This window comes from Podarcis cretensis (genome assembly GCF_951804945.1).
Source record: "Podarcis cretensis genome assembly, chromosome: 7".
Classification (NCBI taxonomy): Eukaryota; Metazoa; Chordata; class Lepidosauria; order Squamata; family Lacertidae; genus Podarcis; species Podarcis cretensis.
In genome coordinates, this window is record NC_137176.1 from 15,395,145 (window position 1) to 15,419,871 (window position 24,727).

The 24,727-nt window shown below is 43.7% G+C and overlaps 1 protein-coding gene across 2 annotated transcripts; it reads right to left on the bottom strand.

Moving 5' to 3' along the window:
- Positions 1-463: 463 nt before the first annotated feature.
- On the bottom strand, positions 464-24,419 carry OTULIN (OTU deubiquitinase with linear linkage specificity). Of its 2 annotated transcripts, XM_079985027.1 has the most exons (9): positions 24,287-24,419; positions 20,769-21,004; positions 17,450-17,779; positions 10,412-10,488; positions 8,002-8,105; positions 4,499-4,642; positions 4,047-4,172; positions 1,717-1,986; positions 464-716 (listed from the first exon to the last, which is right to left on the bottom strand). In XM_079985027.1, the coding sequence occupies exons 2-9, from the start codon at positions 20,960-20,962 to the stop codon at positions 522-524; spliced, it is 1,440 nt and encodes a 479-aa protein (XP_079841153.1). In that variant the 5' UTR covers positions 20,963-21,004; positions 24,287-24,419; the 3' UTR covers positions 464-521. The 2 variants fall into 2 exon arrangements, with proteins under 2 accessions (XP_079841153.1, XP_079841154.1); XM_079985028.1 differs by lacking the exon at positions 17,450-17,779.
- Positions 24,420-24,727: the final 308 nt, after the last annotated feature.

The window sequence follows — 24,727 nt, forward strand, 5'->3', positions numbered from 1 at the left end:
CTACAGCCAGATGGGCGAGGTATTAAATAATAAAATCATGATTATTATTATTAGCGCAAATGGGAATGCTGTCTTGAGACCACGTGTGCAAATTGACACGCACAATGTGCCTCCAGATCCAATAAGAAACTGCTTCTGTACTTGGATCTCCTGGGCTTGGTCACAAATATTGCAAAAGTGAGTTTGCAGTTGATTCTTTCGGTGTCTTGATTCATTTGGCAAATCCTGATTCGGAAAGTGACACGTCTTGCATTTTAAGTGGGCATCATCGCTTCCCATGGAAGAGAATCTTGGTTAAAAATGAACCTTTTTTAGAAATTTTTCCAATAGACAGGACAAACTACTTTTGCCTATTGGTGAAACAAAAAGACTTGGAACTACATTGTATGAGGCTTTTAATTTCAGAAGTGTTGAAAATTTAACTGCCTTTGCTGGGGGAAAAATAAACCAGAAACTAAGAAGATTTGCTTTTAAGTTGTTTATTCCATTTACGCACCTGTTTGTTTTTTGTTTTGGTTTTTTTACAAACTAGTCTCTTCGCAGACTCGAGCAGGAATATTATAATGTCTGTCATCTTCAGTTATAAGGGTTACAATTGGCCAGGCCTCTTCTGGGTCGTTGGGGTAAAGAGTGATGAATTCATCTGTGTTGTACTTATAGAGTCGATAGACCTGAATGGTGTGTTGCAAGGCATAAGCCAGGAGAAACATCTCCACCTAGGTATCAAGGGAAGAAAGTGAAAAAAAGACTTAAAAAGAAAAATAACCGATTTGGCCAAATGTATTATGGAAATGTATTCTGGGACACAGGTGGTGCTGTGGGTTAAACCACAGAGCCTAGGACTTGCCGATCAGAAGGTCGGCGGTTCGAATCCCCATGATGGGATGAGCTCCCGTTGCTCGGTCCCTGCTCCTGCCAACCTAGCAGTTCGAAAGCACGTCAAAGTGCAAGTAGATAAATAGGTACCACTCCTGCGGGAAGGTAAACGGCATTTCCGTGCGCTGCTCTGGTTCACCAGAAGCGGCTTAGTCATGCTGGCCACATGACCCGGAAGCTGTACGCCGGCTCCCTCGGCCTATAGAGCGAGATGAGCGCCGCAACCCCAGAGTCGGCTACGACTGGACTTAATGGTCAGGGGCCCCTTTACCTTTAATATATGAGATAGACTCATGATATGCAAAGCGAGATAGGTCAAGCCTTTATTTGTTACAATTGTGATGATTATGGCATAATTTGTTATAATTGTGATGATTATGGCCGATGAATATTCTGATATTCTAATTTTTCAAGTTTCACCTGTAGTTATATACTCAGAGGGAAATGCCAGTGTAAGCATTGGATTTGTTTTTTCAGTGATCCATGCAGTTGGAAAGAACCTTGGAGGTCTTCTGGTCCAATTCCCGCTTCTCAGTGCAGGATGCAACCTTCAGCATCCCTGACCGATACCCGGCCAACCTCTGCTTAAGGAGAACGCCCAAAGGAAGGCGGAAATTGCAAGGCGACAGATTTCGGTTATGCATTAGGAGAAACATCAAAGTCAGAATTGTAGACTTGAGATTCCCTTGAGATTCCCTGCTACTTTGCTTGGCGGGTCCTGCTTGGGCCTATAAAGGTAGAGTTCTGGACTGCACCAAATCAACATCTGCTTCCCCTTCTCCTAATGAACGGCAGGGAACGAATGTTAGATCCCGTTTTGGTTGAACGTGAGGAACTTACTTGTTCAAGGCCTCCCGTGTGACCAAGTTGATTCAAGTGGTTTTCCATCAGTTGGGAAGGATTGCTGGATGTATCCCGGGCAAAGAGAAGCCAGGCGAAGACGGGGACCTCCTTCCCCTTCTCGTTGTCTTCGTACAAATGGATTGCCGTATTGAGCATGAGAAATTTCACAGCTTCGTAGAGTTTGTATTCATCCTCCTCACTTCTGAAAAGCTCATCGCAAGCCGCTTGCCTCTCGGCTAGGGCCTTCATTTCACTCATACGTTTCCACTGTAAAGGCAAAGACATGAATGAATGGGATGCATGAATAACAGCAGGAAATAAAAGTCCAGTGTGAACAACGCTAAAGAATGCAAACAGCATCCCTTCTGGACAGCTTGTATTCAGATCTCTAAAACCATCAGTGAAAGCTTTTATCCATAAAGGTAAAGGTAAAGGGACCCCTGACCATTAAGTCCAGTCGTGGCCAACTCTGGGGTTGAGGCGCTCATCTCACTTTATTGGCCAAGGGAGCCGGCGTTTGTCCACAGACAGCTTCCGGGTCATGTGGCCAGCATGACTAAGCTGCTTCTGGCGAACCAGAGCAGCGCACGGAAACGCCGTTTACCTTCCCACCGGAGTGGTACCTATTTATCTACTTGCACTTTGATGTGCTTGTGAACAGCTAGGTTGACAGGAGCAGGGACCGAGCAATGGGAGCTCACCCCGTCGCGGGGATTTGAACCGCCGACCTTCTGATCGGCAAGTTTAACCCACAGCATCACCCGCGTCCCTTTTATCCATAAGGGGCGACAATAAACTGGTGAGGTTGCAGGCCAGGGGGTTTTATTTGGTTGTGATGTATTAGTGTAGCAGGGAATGAAAGAGAAAATATAAATGATTACTGGGGGACAGGGGGAGAATTAGTGGGGCTTCTATTCAACTGTAGGTTCTCAAACTTCCTTCAGTCTTCTACTCAATATTTAGGAAAGTTGTTTTTTCACTATGCATTCAGACACCTCTTAAGATAGCGTTCCCAAATTTTGCATGACAGTTCTGAAGATCAAGGAGCTATAGATCTTCTCTATACTTGGAAACGACTGAACACCATTTCGAATCAAGAGGAAAGGCTGAACCTTCCAAAACTGTCATGATTTGGGGGCTTCTTAGAATTCAAAAGCAACGCCAAGTAGGAAAGTGCTGCTAGCATCTCATAAGAGTATCTATACTGTGGTGTTGGTAATCTAGAAACATTTAAAACTGGGATTATTTGATTGATTGGTGAGTTAAAAGACAAGGGCTTAATTTCAAAACCTTGATTTCATAATTGCATGTGACGCTTCCACAAACAAGTCTGAGTGCCAAACCACGTACAATAGCAGCTACATGAAATTTAATTTCAGCCGAAATAAACTAAAACACTAGACGGAGCAGATCAAATTCATAAAGAAAATGTCACAATTAAATAATAAGTAACATTGCACCAACATAACATTAATGACTACTGAGCAAAATATCTATTAGACAGCAACCAGTAACAAGAATTACAATAAATATTGTACCAACATGGCACCAGAACGATCTGTTCTCCCCATCAAACATGTGAACACCGGAAAGGAACTGGAAGGGTAATTTGCCCAGAGAAATCTGTTTCAGTGTGTGGATTGATTCTTGCTGAAGTGGTGTGATTAAAACTGCTGTCCTTTGTTTCAATCAAAGAGACAACAGAGTGTGTCTCCGCCGGTGAAGCCAAACTGCTGCGAGATCTCCCCGGGGCTCAAACCTGGGCGGTGTGTAGGAAGGTCCTGTGCTGCCCTGGCAACAAAACCACCCCACCCCTCTCGGCCTTGCTGATGTGGTCCAAAGGAAAGCAGAACAATACATTTGGCACCAGCTTGGCTGCACAAGTTGCTGGAGTAATAATAATAATAAAAAAACACACAAAAACAAGGCACTATCCGGCCATCTTAGGGATTCCACTCTGGTTTTGTGTAAGCTTTGCTCCTTAGCCTTCTCTTCTCCGGAAGATATCTCACAAGGCAAAGGAGGTTTAGGATCAGAGTTTCCCTTCTCCTAACTTGGCCCTCCAGCTGTTTTGGGACAATTCCCATCGTCCCTGACCACTGGTCCTGTTAGCTAAGGATGATGGGAGCTGTAGTCCCAAAACATCTGGAGGGCCATGTTTGGCCATGCCTGTCCTTCCCTCTACAGCACGTGCAGAAATTGCCGCCTTGATCATTGGATAGCCATCTAGTCCCCAGCTCATTTCAATCTCCCAATTGCTTGTTTTAAAATAGTTAGAAATGTGGAACTGACAGTAAGGTGAGCTAAGAATGCACAATTTGTCAAACCTTGCTTTTTAGTAGCATTAAACAGTCTTTAATTTCATCCACCAAGTTTTCAACTTTGCTGGTCCATTTTTGCCTGAGCTGCCATTGCGCGATCCAGCCGTATTTCTCCATCAGTTTCTCTGGGAGCTACAATTTTCAGAAGATAAAAGTTAATCTTTACCAGAAATTTGACAAGGCAACTCATTATCTAGTGATATGTTTTTATTTAATCAGGGCATCTAATTCCTGCTGGCCAAAGGTTCTTTGACCAGAATGGGTACTTTAGAATACTGCACAATGAGAAAGAAAACTTGTGTCATGTGCCTTTTGCTTTTGTGTTTTCTCCTCTGAATGCACAGGTATTACTTAAAAAATAATTTGTGGCAGGTGAACAAGCCTACCCAAATACCTGCTAAGCAAAAGCTACCATCGTTTTGTTCTGTCAAGACATGTGCTGGAAGTTGGTGACCTACCAACATCATGTCCTCTCTCTTCAGCCAGTCAGGAAGCTGAGCAGCTTGGCTAAGGGCTTGAAACAGCGTCGCTCTGACGGCACAATAGTTATCCCCTCGCACTCTCCTTATCGAAATAAATTTCTGTGAAACTGCTTCGTAGCCCTGTGCGAAGAACAGAAAAGTACTATTAGATGCACACACCCAAACAAACAAACAAAAAAATCAAAAACTTCACGTGCAGGAGCCCAATATCAGGCCTGGTTTATAGAAGCATCAATCAAGAATCTGAAATCTCAATGGGGTTGCAGTCCCACAGATGAAGCACATACTGTGACTCTATCTGGAGAGATCAGGCCACAGTAACCCTTGCCCTTGTTGCATTTAGGCTTGATAATAATAATAATAATAATAATAATAATAATAATAATAATAATAATATATTATTTATACCCCACCCATCTGGCTGGGTTTCCCCAGCCACTCTGGGCGGCTTCCAACAGTACACTAAAATATAGTAACCCATTAAACATTAAAAGCTTCCCTAAACAGGGCTGTCTTTAGATGTCTTCTAAAAGTTTGGTAGTTGATTTTCTCTTTGACATCTGGTGGGAGGGCGTTCCACAGGGCGGGTGCCACTACCGAGAAGGCCCTCTGCCTGGTTCTGTGTAACTTGGGCTTCTTGTAGCGAGGGAACCGCCAGAACGCTCTCGGCACTGGACCTCAGTGTCCGGGCAGAACGATGGAGGTGGAGATGCTCCTTCGGGTATACTGGACCGAGGCCATTTATGGCTTTAAAGTTCAGCAGCAACACTTTGAATTGAGCTCGGAAACGTACAGTGGTGCCCCGCAAGACGAACGCCTCGCAAGACGGAAAACCCGCTAGACGAAAGGGTTTTCCGTTTTGGAGGCGCTTCGCAAAACGAATTTCCCTATGGGCTTGCTTCGCAAGACGAAAATGTCTTGCGAGTTCCTGCCGGTTTTTTCCCCTTCCCCCCCCCTTTTTCTAAACTGCTAAGCCGCTTATCAGCTGATCCGCTAAGCTGCTAAAAGCCGCTAATAGCGCTAAGCCGTCAATGGGCTTGCTTCGCAAGACGAAAAAACCGCTAGACAAAGAGACTCGCGGAACGGATTAATTTCGTCTTGCGAGGCACCACTGTACTGGGAGCCAGTGTAGGTCTTTCAAGACCGGTCTTGGCTGCCACTCCCAGTCACCAGTCTAGCTGCCACATTCTGGATTAGTTGTAGTTTCCGGGTCACCTTCAAAGGTAGCCCCACGTAGAGAGCATTGCAGTAGTCGAAGCGAGAGATAACCAGAGCATGTTCCACTCTGGCAAGACAGTCTACTACGATGTGTTCTACATGGGGCTGCCTTTAAAGATGGCCCAGAAACACACGATGGTTCAGAATGAGGTCACTGAAACATGCTGGCTTTAATCTTTCAAGCAGAGAGGGGGAGAGGAAAAGGATACCAAATTCAAGAAGTGCGCTCCCAGTTCTTCCTTTTGAATTTGGCGCCGAAGCTTAACTTGTCCAGCGTTTGAGATCATGGCCCTATCGTCCAAATGGGAAAGCCCAAAACAGCATGGGTCAGATTTATTTGAAGGACCACCTGCATCCACAAACAACTGGCCTGCTTCTTAATGGAGGCCCTTCTTGTTTGGCAAAGCACCAGTATGAGTGAATTTTGTGGGCAAGAGGGAGCTGGCATTTGTCGCCACAGGACTGTGGAACTCACTTCTAGTTGACTTCCATGAAGTTAATATGCTTAAGATTTTCAGAAAGCCTTGAAGAATGGCAGTTTCCTCACTATGAGAAGTGAAGCTACGGGGAACCAGACAGAGGGCCTTCTCAGTAGTGGTGCCCACCCTGTGGAACACCCTCACATCAGATGCCAAGGAGATAAATAACTATACAACTTTTAGAAGACATCTGAAGGCAACCCTGTTTAGGGATGTTAGAGGTTTTATTATGCTTTTATATATGTTGGAAGCCGCCCAGAGCAGTTGGGACAACCCAGTCAGATGGGTGGGGTATAAATATTATTATTATTATTATTATTATTATTATTATTATTATTATTATTAGTTTCCAGCAGCTTACTCCCAGATTATATTCTGTCTCACTACTGTGCTGCTTTTGGCTGGTGGCTTCATTTCCAGGCTCAATATGTATTATTGTTCTTTTTATTAATAACGTGATTAAATTGGAAATTTTTAGTGTTCAAGTGGTAGTAGCTATTATTTGAATAAACAGCCTTGAGAATTCTGCTCAGAAAGGCAACCTATAAATATTTTAAATAAATGAAAATACACAGAATGAAACTATTCTAAACATCAGTGTCTAGGTATTGGATATTTAGGCGAAATACAACACCTAAAGGATATACAGTATCCATTTAAAAATATATGAGTTGTAGCCAACCAAACCATACTTTGAGTAAGCCATCAAAATCAATAGGCTTTAGTTATAACTAATTTACATCTGCTATAGTCAGTGAGTCTACTTCCAGGCAGGGTGGATAAAAAATCAATGAATTAAAAAACAAACAAACAAAACAGTTTTTTAAATATATTTAAATTGAATTTTTAAGATAAAATGCTTTTAGAGGAAAAATCTTTCTAAAGATTCTATTTAAGCTACATTATAGTCCAAAGGCTATTCATCAGGAAATAAGGATTTGTTTTAAGTTTTTCATGTGTGCTAAAACTCAGTTTTTTTTTTATTTAACTGCGTCAGTTAACAAACATGGATACATATGCTATAATGTTATTGTTTTAGTTAAATAAGTTGTTTAAATGGTTATTAAGGAAATGATTGTTTTTCTCCTTCCAATAAAGTACAGCAGAAAAGTTGCCGAAATATAAACAGTTAACTTATTAAACCTCACAATAATTTCATAATTACTTGTCTACGTATTTCTAACAGTACAGTGGTGCCTCGCAAGACGAAATTACTCCGTTCCGTGAGGCTCTTCGTATAGCAGTTTTTTCGTCTTGCGAAGCAAGCCCATTGACAGCTTAGCGGATTAGCGCTATTAGCGGCTTTTAGCGATCAGCTGTTAAGCGGCTTATCAGCGGATCAGCTGATAAGCGGCTTAGCGGCTTAGGAAAAGGGGGGAAAAGGGGGGAAAACCCGCAGGAACTCGCAAGACATTTTCGTCTTGCGAAGCAAGCCCATAGGGAAATTCGTTTTGCGAAGCGCCTCCAAAACGGAAAACCCTTTCGTCTAGCGGGTTTTCCGTCTTGCGAGGCGTTCTTCTTGCAGGGCACCACTGTATAACCAAATCAGTAATTTCTGATATAACTGTAAAAACTACTTTGAAAATTTATTATTCCAAAAACGAAACCCTCATCAGGTTGTAAATATTAAGGTTATACCAGCAAGAATGAGTCTTTCTGTAAAAAGATGAATTAAATCAAGTCTTACTGACTTAGTGATTTTTAAATCAAATCCACTCTGCTTCCAGGTAGGATTTTGTTGTACACAAGCCTATGAACTATTGCAAGAAAATGAGATCAGACCTTCCTTATACATTTGGCCTGCAAGGTGGTTCCTCTCCACTCTTTTTGACAATAATCCATGATGCCGACTTCTGGTTCCACACTTAGCTTATTTTCTGGAAAATCTGAATTGCAATTAGGAAAAAAGAATCCATTTTAGTTGGGGAAAGTCAAAAGAAGCACAGTTCCTGTCAGCATTACAAAAAAAAAGAAAAGCCAATCTGTATATACATTTATGGAAATTGCAGGCCTCTTTGGCCACAAGACGCCTAAGCCTGGGTGAAGGGCACTCAGGAAGATTATCAGCTTTGGTAAACTACTTAAATTTCTTCAATCTATTCCATTTTGACATTTAATCAAGTCTTCTCTAAAGAGCTCACGCTTATTTCTGACAAGCAAAAGGAGTGTCTCACAGGTGGGTGCAGGACTAGTAGGGTGTGGGGCAAGACTTGCAGGGAAATCAGGTGAAGAGTCGGTGGAAGAAGATTGGAAAAAATTTAAACTTTATCTACAGAAACATTGCAAAATTAAGGAATGTTAGAAGGATGTTGGAATGAAGTAATGTGGTTTTAGCAGAAATGATATAAAGGGTTAGGTAAAAATGGATTTGTTAATTGGTGAAAGACGAGAATGTAAAATTACAGTATATTAAGGTAAATTAATAGGATAAAAACAAAGCTGGAAAGGATTTGCTGAAATATCTAATTGAACTAGAATACAAAAAAGGGAGGTGTGAGGAGGTCAAAGAAATAAGCAAAGGAAAGAAAGTTATGTAAAGGTTTGATCTGTTTTTTTTTTAATTGCTTGTATTTTTTCTGTATTTTTTTTCTTTATTTTTCTCTTTTTTGTTTTCTTTTTTTTCTTTGTAATCTTCAAAAGTTGAATAAATATTATTTTAAAAAAAAGACTTGCAGGGAAATCTTCCTTGAAAATAAATAAGTCGAGAAGAAGGACTGCCCACCCACACTGCTCTTGTCCCTTTTAGGATATTCTGGTCTAATATTTGCTTCCTCCAACGTGAAGACTGGCTTTACATACCTGGCTTTGTTGGGATTGCGTGGAAAGTCTTTCTGCGATACCTGGTTTTAACATCGTGATGTATCTCCAGCTAAACATTATCATAATAAATAACAAGATGAAAGATGAAAAAATCATTTTTAATAATTGCAGTGGCATCTTAAAGATCAACTAAATATAAGCTTTCAAGGTATGAGCTTTCGTGTGTAATACACACTTTGTCAGATACTCTGAAGCGGAGGAAACAAAGTGTGTATTACACACGAAAGCTCATACCTTGAAAGCTTACTGTATTTTTTGCTCTATAAGACTCACTTTTTTCCCTCCTAAAAAGTAAGGGGAAATGTGTGTGCATCTTATGGAGCGAATGCAGGCTGCGCAGCTATCCCAGAAGCCAGAACAGCAAGCGGGATCGCTGCTTTCGCTGCGCAGCGATCCCTCATGTTGTTCTGGCTTCTGAGATTCAGAATATTTTTTTTTCTTGTTTTCCTCCTCCAAAAACTAGGTGCATCTTGTGGTCTCGTGCGTCTTATAGAGCGGAAAATATGGTATATTTAGTTGATCTTTAAGGTGCCACTGGAATTATTAAAATATATTTTTTCATCTTTCATCTTGTTATTTATTATGACTATGACAGGTCAACATCGCTATCCACCTGAATCAGCAGCTAAACATTGCAATATATAGTGATATATCACAATGTCTGAAAAAAGGATGGAGCTATGCAGAGGCTGGCTTCACAGTTTTCCCCACATTGTGATTTTTGCATAGTGCACGCGCACGCACCATGATTTGTAATAGATTGGCAGGTCAAAAATCATGAAACCAAAATCATGATATGGACTTCAAACCATTTTAGTTGAAATATCGCCCAGCCCTAACACACATAATGGATTTGCGATATATTGCCAGATCAAAAGCTATGAAACCGATACAGTGGAACCTCCGTGGTCGAATGTAATCTGTTCTGGAAGACCGTTCGACTTCTGAGGCACGTTCGAAAACGGAGCCATTCACTTCTGGGTTTTCGGAGTTCGGCTTCCAAATTGTTCGGCTTCTGAGACACTCGAAAACCGAGGTTCCACTGTATCATGATATGGACGTTCAAACCGGGATTGGGTGAGATATTGATGTATCGCCCAATCCTACTCTAGAAGGCAGCAATAGACTACCGTTGGGAATGAGGTTGTGTTTGGGGTGAAACTTTACAACTCATTTTGGTGCAAGGCGTCAAGGTGGGGGCAGTCAAGGCTGCCCCCAAGTCCTGATGCTATAGGTTCTGTTATTTCCTCTGGGGTTGGCAGGTGGCAGGCAGCTCCCCTGAGGGCAAGGCTCACAGAGAGGCTGCTGATCTCTACTTTACACAGAATTCAACTAATATATCATGCTCTATATGCGTAGCGCTGAAATGTACCTGAGGAGCCTGTCCCACACACAAGCAATACTTTTTCTCTCTCTATTTCTTCCGCACCACGGTACATGTCCTCCTCGCTGCAACAACATCAATACACACTTCACATAATGGCAAAGGGCTAATCCGTAGACATTTCTTTGAGTTAATTCCGGAATGGGGGACCTTTGGCCCAGGGACAGGATGTGGCCTTTAAGACCTCACTAATTGGCCCTTGGCACCACCATTCTAGATTTATGATCATGGCTCTCCGTTGCATAAATGAGGAGAGGCAAGTACAGTATAGAAAACCCTGGATTTTGTGTGGGTGGAATGCAGCCTTTTGGCTAAAGTGTGGAGTCGCACCTGTTGCTCCGCCCACTTTTGGTTCTGGCCCCGCCCACCACCATCATGTGGGCCCCAGGAGACTCCCTAAAAGCCAGTGTCAGCCTTGGGCCGAGAAAGATTTCCCATTCCTGGAGTAAAGAGCTATTAATAAGAAGCAAGGTTGTTTTCAGCGATTGTGGGTGGTATCCAACGAAGTCGTCGTATGAGCAGGACACTATCTGTAAGCATAACAGAACTTTGCCTCCCCTCTCATCCTCCTCCTGAGTGTCTGCCCTCAAAAAAAGAAAACAAGCTCTTTCCTTCAAGCCTCTGGAGCGGATCAGGGTGTGGACAGTCAGGAGCAAAAAAGAAGTTTCCTTAATAATTTTGTTAGCCCCAGCCACCCTGTGCAGCTTCCTTATACAGTCGTACCTTGGTTCTCGAACTGAATCCGTTCTGGGAGTCCGTTCGACTCCCAAAACTGTTTGAAAACCAAGGTGCAGCTTCCAATTGGTGGCAGGAGCTTCCTGCAGTCAAACGGAAGCTGCGTCGGACCTTCGGCTTCTGAAAAACATTCGCAAACTTACTTCTGGATTTGCGATGTTCGGGAGCTGATTTGTTCATCAACTAAGCCATTCGAGAACCAAGGTATGACTGTACAGGGCTGCTTCAGATGTCTTCTAAAGTTTACATAATTACTTATTTCCTTGACAATTGATGGGAGGGCATTCCACAGGGTGGAAAATATTCCCTGTTCCCTCGCTTCTCGCAGTGACGGAACTGCAGGACGGCCCTTGGAGCGGGACCTCAGTGCTCATGGGATTCTACCTGCTCACACAATGACTTGGTTGGAGTCAACCAAATGGGCGTCAACTGTACATTCATTTGAGCAACAGTAAAAAAAGAAAAGAAAAAACTTTAAAAGTTGCAAAAAAAAAAGTCAAAAACAAGTAATAATGAAGACACACCTTTTCTTAAGATCTTAAGATCTCTGACATCAGATTGTTGCCTCCCAGATTTAGAATGCATTTTGTTGGTGATGGCAAAACCTTTGGAATCATAAAAGAAGGGAAATAAAAAAATCACATTATATTCAAAAAGCAGTCTAACAAAGCTTCTGCTACATTAAAACAAAAAAACAAACCCACACATGGAAAACAGCAATCTTGTGTTCAGATACTTGGGAGTAACATCCTTCTGAATTCATATGGGGCTTAATTTGAAGGCAATCAGCATAAGGTTACATCACATCAAGGGCATCACATCTAGGACACATTATGGCCCGCATCCCAAGAGACTCAGGTACCCGCCTAAAGTTGTGGAATGTCCCCCAAGTGAGACACATCTGTCTCCACCATTATTAACTTACAGGAGGAATTCAAAAACATTCATGTTTATTCAGGCTTTTAGGTGGCTGAATTGAAATTGAAATTGGAGACAGTAGTTATGTCGAGTTGCCATATTTCAAAAAGTGAAAATTCGGACACATAAGTTGTTGAGCAATTTTAGGTAAGGTTGTTGAATTTGATCCCCTGCTAAATTTGCCTGTTTGCCCTCTGACGAAGAAATGACCAGTCCATAATTTTAATGGTAGGTTTATTGTAGCTGTGAGAGACAGAATAACAACAGGAAAACCCCCGGAAACCCAGAAGACAAAAGTCAGAGATTGATGTGCGTTATAATGAGTGAAATAAGTATTTGATCCCCTATCTTCGTCAGGGGGCAAATGGGCAAATTTAGCAGGGGAACAAATACTTTCCCCCCTCACTGTAGCTATTAATGATAAATTAACATGAGCCATTAAGGTAAGACGGAATACGCAGGAGAAATAATTTTGAGGAGATACGGAAGGTGTGTTTGTAGAATAGGTAAAGGTAAAGGGACCCCTGACCACTAGGTCCAGTTGTGGCTGACTCTGGGGTTGCGGCGCTCATCTCGCTTTATTGGCCGAGGGAGCCAGCATACAGCTTCCAAGTCATGTGGCCAGCATGACTAAGCTGCTTCTGGCGAAACAAAACAGCGCACAGAAATGTGGTTTCCCTTCCTGCCAGAGCGGTACGTATTTATCTGCTTGCACTTTGATGTGCTTTCGAACTGCTAGGTTGGCAGGAGCAGGGACCGAGCAACGGGAGCTCACGCCATCACGGGGATCCGAACCGCCGACCTTCTGATCAGCAAGTCCTAGACTCTGTGGTTTAACCCACAGTGCCACCCGCGTCCCTGTTTGTAGAATATTTACTGTTAAAATGGAAAGGGGTCAAACCATCGCAAGAGGTGTTGAACATTTGGGAGGTTGAATAATTGTGATGGAATGGAATAAAATAAATAAAAGTGGGATATGAATTAAGAAGAAATACAATAGATCAGGGTTCCTCAACCTTGGCCCTCCAGATGTTTTTGGCCTACAACTCCCATGATCCCTAGCTAGCAGGACCAGTGGTCAGGGATGCTGGGAATTGTAGTTTCAAAACATCTGGAGGGCTGAGGTTGAGGAAGCCTGGGTTAGATCCATAGTGGATCTTCCAGGAGCCCTTTTCTGTGAGCAGAAAGCGTTTTTCCAACTTAACACAAGAAAAGAGAACTAGCAATGTGCATCTGTATAGTTAAAGCTATGGTTTTCCCAGTAGTAATGTATGGAAGTGAGAGCTGGACCATAAAGAAGGCCGATCGCCGAAGAATTGATGCTTTTGAATTATGGTGCTGGAGGAGACTCTTGAGAGCCCCATGGACTGCAAGAAGATCAAACCTCTCCATTCTTAAGGAAATCAGCCCTGAGTGCTCACTGGAAGGACAGATTGTGAAGCTGAGACTCCAATACTTTGGCCACCTCATGAGAAGAGAAGGCTCCCTGGAAAAGACCCTGATGTTGGGAAATATTGAGGGCACAAGGAGAAGAGGACGAGATGGTTGGATAGTGTTCTCGAAGCTACCAGCTTGAGTTTGATCAAACTGTGGGAGGCAGTGGAAGACAGGAGTGCCTGGCGTGCTCTGGTCCATGGGGTCACGAAGAGTCGGACATGACTAAACAACAACAACAATGTGCATCCATTAGCTTCTGCAATCTCTCACACCTCAGGTCTATACTTGTGCTAAGCCATCTGGAATTTGTAGCTCTTCTCCTGGGGCTTGTGCAACACTCCAGAGAATCATGCCACCGCGGGATTTTCTTTTGCTTCTGCGGCTCTGGATCCAACCCGATAGTTTGGCTAATTCAGGTGGTGGCTGATCTGAAGGAGAGTGTCCCAAACCCAGAAAGAGGTTGTTATCGAAGGAATCTAACCCAAAAGTTAATCTCAGAAGTACTTACTGTGGCTGGGTGAGTAAAACAGCAAGGAAGCTGGAGGAGCAGGTACATCATCGCCATCAAAATGCATGCTAAGCCATCCTACTGGGCAGGAGAAGACAGCAATCCGTGACGGACAGAGACTTGAAAAACAAAGGTAGCTTTTAGGTCCTGGTATTTGGCTTATTTGTCCAACAGCCTCGGCCTCTAAAACGACACCTCTCCTTTCAATGAAAGAAGGCTTGGACAGTTGGAAACACTGTATGCTTTTATCAGAAGTTTGGTCGCCTCATCTGATTTGTTTCAAAGCCCTGGACATGCTGCCAAGGACAGGGGCAATTTCCATGGGAGCTAGATCCGTTGGGATGAATGGATCCAGCGGATCTCCATTTCCCATCCTCGGCTCAGCTATAACTACAGAGCATCTCCCCCATCCTTGCTGAGCCAAGCTCAGTGGATCTTAAGAGAGAGGGGACTTAAGTTGGATCCCAAACCCGTTCAAACTCAGTCATATGTCCTGGCAACCTAGCATAAATTAATGCAGCAATGCAGTACAGTGGTATCTTGTTTCTCAAACGCCTTGGTACTCCAACAACGTGGAACCCAAAGTAACCAGAAGTAAATGTTCTGGTTCACGAATTTTTTTCGGAAGCTGAACATACTCTGTTTTGAATGTTACGCTTCCGATTTGAGTGTTATGCTGAGGTATCCCTGCTTTTGCTACTTATTTTGCGTTTTTGTGGCTTTTTTTGTTTTGTTTTTGTGACTATGTGGAACCCAGTTCAGCTACTGATTGATTGTGTGACTGCAGTACATTGTTCATTGCTTTCATTTTATGGATCAATGGTCTCGTTAAAATACAGTGGTGCCCCGCAAGACGGAAAACTCGCTAGACGAAAGAGTTTTCCGTTTTGGAGGTGCTTCGCAAAACGAATTTCCTATGGGCTTGCTTCGCAAGACGAAAATGTCTTGCGAGTTCCTGCGGGGTTTTTTTCCTTCCCCCCCCTTTTCTAAGCCGCTAAGCCGCTTATCTGCTAAGCCGATAAGCCGCTAAACCGTTAATCCGCTAAGCCGTCAATGGGCTTGCTTCGCAAGACGAAAAAACCGCTAGACGAAGAGACTCGCGGAATGGATTCTTTTCGTCTTGCGAGGCACCACTGTAGTAAAATTCATGTTAAATTGCTGTTTTAAGGGTTATTTTTTAAAGTCTGGAACCGATTCCAGTGGTACCTCAGGTTAAGTACTTAATTCGTTCCGGAGGTCATTTCTTAACCTGAAACTGTTCTTAACCTGAAGCACCACTTTAGCTAATGGGACCTCCTGCTGCTGCCGCACCGCCGGAGCACGATTTCTGTTCTCATCCTGAAGCAAAGTTCTTAACCTGAAGCACTCTTTCTGGGTTAGTGGAGTCTGTAACCTGAAGCGTATGTAACCCGAGGTACCACTGTAATTCATTTTGCATTACTTTCTATGGGAAAGCTTGCCTTGGTTTTGGAGTGCTTTGGTTTTGGAAAGTACTTCCGGAACGGATTAAGTTTGAGAACCAAGGCACCCCTTTGTTTTAAAGGCTTCTTTCCCTCTCTGCCAGGCGTAGGCAAACAAGCAGCAGCTCCATTGCTGAATGGAGTTAGAGTTGTGTAACTTTATGCTGGCTTTAACTTACACCAGCTTGCTTTTCGCCACCTTCCTGCACATAGGGCTCGACCCCTTGGTCTTTCCACACCCTGGAAGCGAAATGGGTATGACGTTGCTCTAAAAAGGTGCCAGTTGTTCTTCCTGGGATACTAGATTGTGCCATTTTAGGGGGTGAAGCTTAATTTTTGTACATTTCTTCAGTGAGGGGTATTAACAATCTGTTTGGGGGTATGAGGAAACTTGCTATCGTTTTTGTGACTGGACAATATTTAGCTTGGCAAGTCTACACTTGAACTGCTTCTGCTCAAATGGCTACTCTGTTTGCTATTCACATAAAGGTAAAGGTGAAGGACCCCTGACAGTTCAGTCCAGTCACGAACGGCTCTGGGGTTTCAGCGTTCATCTTGCTTTACTGTCCAAGGAAGCCGACGTTTGTCCGCAGGCAGTTTTTCCGGGTTGTGTGGCCAGCATGACTAAGCTGCTTCTGGTGAAACCAGAGCAGCACACAGAAACGCCGTTTATTTTCCTACCGGAGCGATACCAATTTAACATCTCAAATGCCCAAATGGATTCTACATGGGCAGAAGTTTTCGTTACATCAGATTTCTAACTTCTGTGGTAATATTGGCCACCAAACAACAGAAAATACTTAAGCCCCCTTTTAGTTGTTTTACATTTTAATATACTACTTTATCTTTTACTAGGAACATTTGAGAGGTTTTGTACATAGGCTTGTAAGATTTGGCCTAGAAAGAGAGGCTGGGCAATCAGAACGTCTTATCTCCCAAACAAAGGATCGAATCAGAATTTCAGGTTGGCTTCTTCATCCTGCAGTTACCGTATTTTTCGCCCTATAGGACACACTTTTCCCCCTCCAAAAATGAAGGGGAAATGTGTGTGCGTCCTATGGGGCGAATGCAGGCTTTCGCTGAAGCCTGGAGAGCGAGAGGGGTCGATGCGCACCGACCCCTCTCGCTCTCCAGGCTTCACGCAGCTCTCTGCAAGCTGTGAGAGGGCTGCGCGAAGTCGTGCAGTTCTCCCCCAGCTTGTGGAGAGCTGCCTGCACCCCGAAGCCTGGGGGTGTGCTGAGCTCAGCGCCCCCCCAGGCTTCGGGCTTAGCGCAGCTCTCCGCAAGCCGTGGGAGGGCTGTGTGAAGTCGCGCAGCTCTCCCACGGCATGCGGACAGCTGCCTGGGGGGGGGAATAATTTTTTTTCTTTATTTCCCCCCCCAAAAACTAGGTGCGCCCTATGGGCCGAAAAATACGGTACTTATTTTCTGTAGGCACCAGAACACTTACCATGGTGATTGCAAGGTGAAATCAGTATCAACACACCAAACAGGAAGATTTGCTGAAAATAAATGGTTTTACCCATTGGTCCGCCAATACAAAGAAACACTTCGAGAAAACAGGTGGACTGAGGTTTAAATTGTGATCAGGATTTGAAAGCAAAGCTTGAAATGGCCTAGCAATTCCAGATTAAAGCAGCAACCGGGTTAGCCTTAACCATGGTTAGTGCTGGTACTGCAGTAAATATCAAAGGGTAGTTAAGGCAGACCACGCAAAAGAGAAGATCTGTGCTAGAGAAGGAAGGGAAAAGCCCATGTTTTTCCAAGCAAACTTTCTATTCGCAAAACACAGTTTGCAAGGACCACGTTTTGCATTTGTCTGAAGAACGAACCCATCGCACATGGAAACTTGCCCATTCTTCCAATAAAATAACTTCTATTACCTATTTAGCATCTGGAAAAATATGGGAAAGTCAAGTCACAGGTCTGAAAAGGCTTCTTCAGCAAAACTTTAATGACAAAAACTCACTAGTCTACGGACGATTCCATTGGGGAAGTGATGAGCGAGGCAGGCAGGTTTTCTTTACTTTTGTGAGAATTATCTTGGTGGGGTCGAGATACTTTTGAGACCTCTGTCTGGGTCCTCTTTGTACAATTGCCGCCATCTTCTTTGACGGTCAACGCAGGGCTCCCTTTGTAGCTCATGCTTGAACTTATGGAAGACATTTTGTCATGAGGAGTGCATTTTTCCTTTTTGTTTTTAGAAAACTGTATACCAAAAATACTTTTTTTCCGCTTCTCTTCTGCGGTAATGGAAGGACCAGTTGCCTTCCTCGCCATTGGCTGTGACATCCCAGGGCTATGAGAAAAATATATGAAAAGCCTCTGTGAGGCTTAAAAGCTTATTCACTCTTACACAGTTCAAATAGTCCAAATGAGACACGAAGCAACATGGGATGGGGTGTCTGAATAATGGATCGAGCAAGCCTAATTTGCATAGCATCATTTCACATGATTAACTGAATTTGCATGTGGTCTTGATTCCCAGCTTTCCGACCAGATGTTGACACAGCATTTAGTCTGCAATATTCTTATAATGAAATCAATACTCATTTGTATCAGCCCCTTAAAGTCAAAAAACAAACAATGGAAACTGTAATTAATGTGGCCTTGTTTTTCACATTAATAAGAATAATAACAATAATAACTTTATTATTTATACCCCGCCCATCTGGCTGGGTCCCCCCAGCCACTCTGGGTGGCTTCCAACAAAACACTAAAATACAATAACCTATTAAACATTAAAAGCTTCCCTAAACACAGCTGCCTTCAGATGTCTTCTAAAAGTCTGGTAGTAGTTGTTCTCTTTGACATCTGGTGGGAGGGCGTTCCACAGGGCGGGTGCCACTACCGAGAAGGCCCTCTGCCTGGTTCCCTATAACTTGGCTTCTCGCAGTGAGGGAACCACTAGAAGGCCCTCGGCGCTGGACCTCAGTGTCCGGGCAGAATATTCTCTTTTCTCTTATCTTTCTGCATATTCAAAATTAACTCACTAACTACAAGTGGTGGAAGTTTGCTTCTTGAAGCAAAGAAAATGGGCATCTTCAATATTCCAGGAAGAGCTGTTTCTTCGCAAGTTACAGAGCAAAAAACCCAAGCTTGCCATTGAGCATAAACCCAAGAGGGATCTGCAACCAATCCTGGCTACATGAGAATTGTCCTTGCATGATAAGCGTGCTGATCACATTTTTACAGAAAGTGCCCAGCCAATAATCTCAGTATTTTAGAAACCAAACCTCCACTCGCCCCATATTGATCCGAACAATTTTACCACCCTCCTCAAATGTTCACATTCTTTCTGTGCCTACAAAACATCTTTGCATCATCTCTCCTTGAAAGTTAATCAACAGTCAAGGGAACAATGGCTGCATCTGCACGGCACATTTAAAGACATTATACCACTTTTAATTGCCCTGCTTCCCCACAAAGAATCCTGGGAGCTGTAGTTTGTTAAATGTCCTGAAAGTTCTTAGGAGACCCCTATTTAACTAACAGAGCTACAACTGGCACAGTGGTTTAGCAGTAAATCTCTCTTTGGACTCACAGCTGTCCATGGAGGCGCAGGTTAATTCTGTGTCCAGGGTGGCTCTCTACCAGCTCTACCTGGTACGCAGGCTGAGACCCTACTTGCCCACAGACTGTCTTGCTAGAGTGGTGCATGCCCACAAAATTCACTGATACTGGTGCTTTGCAAACAAGAAGGGCCTCCATTAAGAAGCAGGCCGGTTGTTTACAGATGCAGGTGGTCCTTCAAATAAATCTGACCCATGCTGTTTTGGGCTTTCCCATTTGGACAATAGGGCCATGATCTCAAACGCTGGACAAGTTAAGCTTCGGCGCCAAATTCAAAAGGAAGAACTGGGAGCGCACTTCTTGAATTTGGCATCCTTTTCCTCTCCCCCTCTCTGCTTGAAAGATTAATGCCAGCATGTTTCAGTGACCTCATTCTGAACCATTGTGTGTTTCTGGGCCATCTTTAAAGGTAGCCCCATGTAGAACACATCGTAGTAGACTGTCTCGCCAGAGTGGTGCATGCTCTGGTTATCTCTCACTTGGACTACTGCAATGCTCTCAACGTGGGGCTACCTTTGAAGGTGACCCGGAAACTGCAATTAATCCAGAATGTGGCAGCTAGACTGGTGACTGGGAGTGGCCGCCGGGACCACATAACACCAGTCCTGAGAGATCTGCATTGGCTCCCAGTACATTTCCAAGCACAATTCAAAGTGTTGGTGCTGACCTTTAAAGCCCTAAACGGCCTCGGTCCTGTATACCTGAAGGAGCGTCTCCACCCCCATTGTTCAGCCCGGACACTGAGATCCAGCGCCGAGGGCCTTCTGGCGGTTCCCTTATTGCGAGAAGTGAGGTTACAGGGAACCAGACAGAGGGCCTTGTCGGTAGTGGCACCCGCCCTGTGGAAAATCCACCCTTCAGATGTGAAGGAAATAAGCAGCTATCTTATCTTTAAGAGACATCTGAAGGCAGCCCTGTTTAGGGAAGTTTTTAATATTTAATGCTGGATTGTTTTTAACACTTGATTGAAAGCCGCCCAGAGTGGCTGGGGAAACTCAGCCAGACGGGCGGGGTATAAATAATAAATTATTATTCCTAGGGAATGCTGACAACAGTAGCTCCTTCCCAATATTTTATATGTTGTGAATTAAGCACTCCTGTGTAGGAATTTGTGTTTCCCCGAACATGCATGTAATTGTATGTAATGAGGCTGACATATGTGCTAATTTAATTACAAAAGAACAATGTCTCACATCTTGCCTATGCACAGCAAAACAGATGGCATGCGCACAAGTGAATTTTTTTAATAGGAAATTGATCATACACAAAGCAGAATTTACTCTTGCTGGGTGCAACACAACCAGAAATCAAATGATCAAAATTATTTTCAGTTTCGCTATTTATGAAGTGCATGTGTGTTTGTGGGAGCCAGTCAGACAAACAGGACTTTATTCTCTCTGCACCGGCATTTTACAGAGAGGAGGGGAAGGAATTCAACTACGAAGCTTGTATGTGAACTATTCAAAATGTTCGTGTTCGTGTGTGTGTGTGTGTGTGTGTGTGTGTGTGTGTAGGGGCAGCTGGCAAAGGGAACAGATATGTGTATTTCTCAACACTGAATTTTATCATCCTTTACTATGACAAATAATGCATAATACAGCTTAGATGTTACCCAAAGCGTTAACACACAAATCAAATTGATCAAACAGAAACATAAGGAAATCCTCGGCTTTGTTTTTAAACCCAATTAATCCGCGGTTAACGAAAGCACTTACCTTTCTTGGCTAGCCTGGCTGCTACTTAGCTTAAATCGCTTAGTATTGTCTGTAAGAGTTGCAATGCCGGGGCTGGTGCAAACCTGCCTTTCCGGAACTGGTTTTGGCCCAGTCTCATTTCCCTCAGCAGCAGTGAGGACAGTCTTTCTCCCATCCGGAGGCCTGCAAAGCTGTCTGTCCTTATCTGCGCTCATCTCTGCAGGGCAGGAAAGCCTCTTTGAAGTTTCAAGCCACCGCTTTAGAGGAAGGGGAATCAGGAAAAGAGATCCATCAGAATCCACGACCAGAAAGAGGAGGAGTACCAAGATGAATGGAAGAAATTTAAGGATTATTTAGTTAAATATGCTAATATAAGTAGAATTACTTGCGAGTACCAGATTGGCCTAGGAGTTAAAAATGTTAAATTGCATAACATTATGGATAGAAGTAAATATGAAAAGAAAGAAAGTTGTTAATGGACCAAGTTAATTTTATTTGAAAACAGTATTGGAAAACTGCTACAATGAGTTATAGGGAAACTCAGCTAGGGGGATTTGAGGAAGTCATATAACAATGGTAACAAAAGTGGGATTATAACAGTTAGGATAAATGTTTGTCTGTCTGTTTGTTTGCTTCTTTTTTAATACTGTAATGTTTTTCTTTTTTGTTGTTTATGTTTGTTATGAATTTGGAAAACCAATTTAAAAAATTGGAAAAAAGAGAAATCCATCAGGAGGAAGGAATTTTGAGAAATCCTAGGTAATAATAATAATAATAATAATAATAATAATAAATTTTATTTATATCCCGCCCTCCCCAGCCGAAGCCGGGCTCAGGGCGGCTAACAACAATAAAATAGTGTAACATTCTAAAAACATTTCATTATAAAAATTAATTAAAATCCAATTGATGGCAACCATTAAAATAATAATAATAAATTATTATAAAAGGTAGTCCCTTTTACAGTTTGCTGCCCCAATTTGGGCAAAAAGATTCCTGCACAGCTGGGGGTTGGACTAGATGACTCAGGGGGTCCCTTCCAACTCTACAATTCTATGATCACGCCTTGCATTACAAGCCACAGCATTTGCGACTGTCTCAAAGGATAGACTTGAAGGGGGCAACACAACCCCATATCCCCCAACATTTCTCCGATGAAAATAGGGACGCTTCCCATTCTATAATAATTTGACTACAGTGGTCCCTCGGGTTACATACGCTTCAGGTTACAGACTCCGCTAACCCAGAAATAGTACCTTGGGTTAAGAACTTTGCTTCAGGATGAGAACAGAAATCGTGCGGCAGCAGCGGGAGGCCTCATTAGCTAAAGTGGTACCTCAGGTTAAGAACAGTTTCAGGTTAGGAACGGACCTCTGGAACGAATTAAGTACGTAACCAGAGGTACCACTGTATTTATACCCTGCACATCTTACTGGGTTGCCCCAATCACTCTGGGCAGCTTCCAACATATTTAAAAACATAATTAAACATTTTTTAAAAAACACTTCCCCATGCAAGATTGCCTTCGGATGGCTTGGAGGAGGTCGAATAACTCCATAAAGATAAAGGGACCCCTGACCATTAGGTCCAGTCATGGCCGACTCTGGGGTTGCGGCGCTCATCTCGCTTTACTGGCCGAGGGAGCTGGCGTACAGCTTCCGGGTCATGTGGCCAGCATGGCTGAGCCGCTTCTGGTGAAGCAGAGCAGTGCACAGAAACGCCGTTTACCTTCCCGCCGGAGTGGTACCTATTTATCTAATTGCACTGGCGTGCTTTCGAACTGCTAGGTGGGCAGGAGCAGCGACTGAGCAACGGGAGCTCACCCCGTCGCGGGGATTTGAACCACCAACCTTCTGATCGGCAAGCCCTAGGCTCTGTGGTTTAACCCACAGCGCCACCCGTGTCCCATGGATAACTCCATACCCTCCAACATTTCTCCAATGAAAGTAAGGACATCCTAAGCAGGGCTTTTTTTCAGCCGGAACACTCTGGGACTTTGTTCCGGAACCTGCCCTGAGGGTTCCATCACCTCTCTGTGCCCATAATCATCCAGATGCTGTGGGCAGGTGGCACATTTTCTGGGTAGGGAGATTTGGATGGAGTTGGCATGTCGCACGCTTTTTTCAGCGATTCTCTTCTCTTCCGAAAGAAGCTCTATAAAGGAGGCGCGACACGGCGTATGTTATCAGCTCCCTAAAAATAGCCCAACCACTTTGATGGCTTCCTAAAAAAATAGCCCAACCCCTTTGATGGCTCCCTAAAAAAATAGCCCAACCCCTTTGATGGCTCCCTAAAAATAGCCCAACCCTTTTGATGGCTCCCTAAACAAATAGCCCAACCCCTTTGATGGCTCCCTAAAAATTAGCCCAACCCCTTTGATGGCTCCCTAAAAATTAGCCCAACCCCTTTGATGGCTCCCTAAAAATTAACCTAACCCCTTTGATGGCTCCCTAAAAAATAGCCCAACCACTTTGATGGCTCCCTAAAAATAGCCCAACCACTTTGATGGCTCTCTAAAAATAGCCCAACCACTTTGATGGCTCCCTAAAAAATAGCCCAACCACTTTGATGGCTCCCTAAAAATAGCCCAACCACTTTGATGGCTCCCTAAAAATAGCCCAACCCTTTTGATGGCTCCCTAAACAAATAGCCCAACCCCTTTGATGGCTCCCTAAAAATTAGCCCAACCCCTTTGATGGCTCCCTAAAAATTAACCTAACCCCTTTGATGGCTCCCTAAAAAATAGCCCAACCACTTTGATGGCTCCCTAAAAATAGCCCAACCACTTTGATGGCTCTCTAAAAATAGCCCAACCACTTTGATGGCTCCCTAAAAAATAGCCCAACCACTTTGATGGCTCCCTAAAAATAGCCCAACCACTTTGATGGCTCCCTAAAAATAGCCCAACCACTTTGATGGCTCTCTAAAAATAGCCCAACCACTTTGATGGCTCTCTAAAAAATAGCCCAACCACTTTGGCATCCTTTTGAAAGAAGCTTAGCGACTTAGGGTTGTCGGTTCCTGCACCCCCTTTTTCTAGGGGGTGGAAAAAGCACTGATCTTAACTGCGATCAAATCAGAAAACGGGACGGCTTGTCTAAATTAGGGACACTTGGGAAAGGTCTGCAATCCTAAGCGAAGCCAGCGGGGGTTGCTTCCAGGAAAGCGAGTTCGGGGCTGGGATGCGGGTGGTCCTGAATCCTGATCAGGCACGCTTCTCCTTTGTGGTTTTACTCGGGAGTAAGCCTCGGCGGAATGAAGCCCAGCACAGCAGCCGCGCGTCGGGAGAGGGAACCCCTGGAAGAGCCGAGATTGCCCCGCCGGGGTTCTACTGGGGCGGCGGCGGCGGCGGCGGCGCTGCGCTTTCCGCCCAGCAGCCCTTTGGAAACCTCCGGGCAGATGCGCGCGGACAGGATCGAGCGCAAGGCGCAGGGCGCAGGGCGGGGCAATCGAATCTCTCGCCTTTTGCAGGGCGCTGCGAAAATAATAATAATAATGATGATGATTATTATTATGATGATCATAAGATTTGAAATTACCTCGGTCGCAGCAGTGGTTTCATCATTCAATGTCCGGTTCTACTTTAAATATATATCTATATCTATCCACTGTTCCCTTTGCTTCCGCGTTTTCTCTATAAACTTACAACTCAGCAAACTCACACGTGCCGAGCTAACTTCCGGGTACACCTACGAAGCCAACTTCCGGGTTGCATTGCATTGATAAAAACTATAAATCTCCAACGGGTTGACTTCACCCCCTTCATGGTCTTCTGAGACAGTCGGATGCAGACAACAATGGCATATGTATTATTAAATCGTGTAGAATACATGTATTATTTTATACCATACTGCACATTTATTTTTTAAAAAATTGTATTACTATAGATCAACATGCTGTGTTCTATTATATAGAATTATATATATGATATATTTTATATCTTCTTCGGCGATCGCTCGTAGCCGTGTAAGATTGCCTTC

Bases quoted from the DNA above. Each gene is read 5' to 3' on its own strand.
- OTULIN (XM_079985027.1), bottom strand. From the start codon at position 20,962: ATGAGCGCAGATAAGGACAGACAGCTTTGCAGGCCTCCGGATGGGAGA. The intron at 10,489-17,449 runs GTGAGTTTTTGT...ATGTTGTTGCAG, and splicing joins ATGGAATCGTCCGTAGACTA to CGAGGAGGACATGTACCGTG. The intron at 4,173-4,498 runs GTAGGTCACCAA...TGAAAATTGTAG, and splicing joins AGAGAGAGGACATGATGTTG to CTCCCAGAGAAACTGATGGA.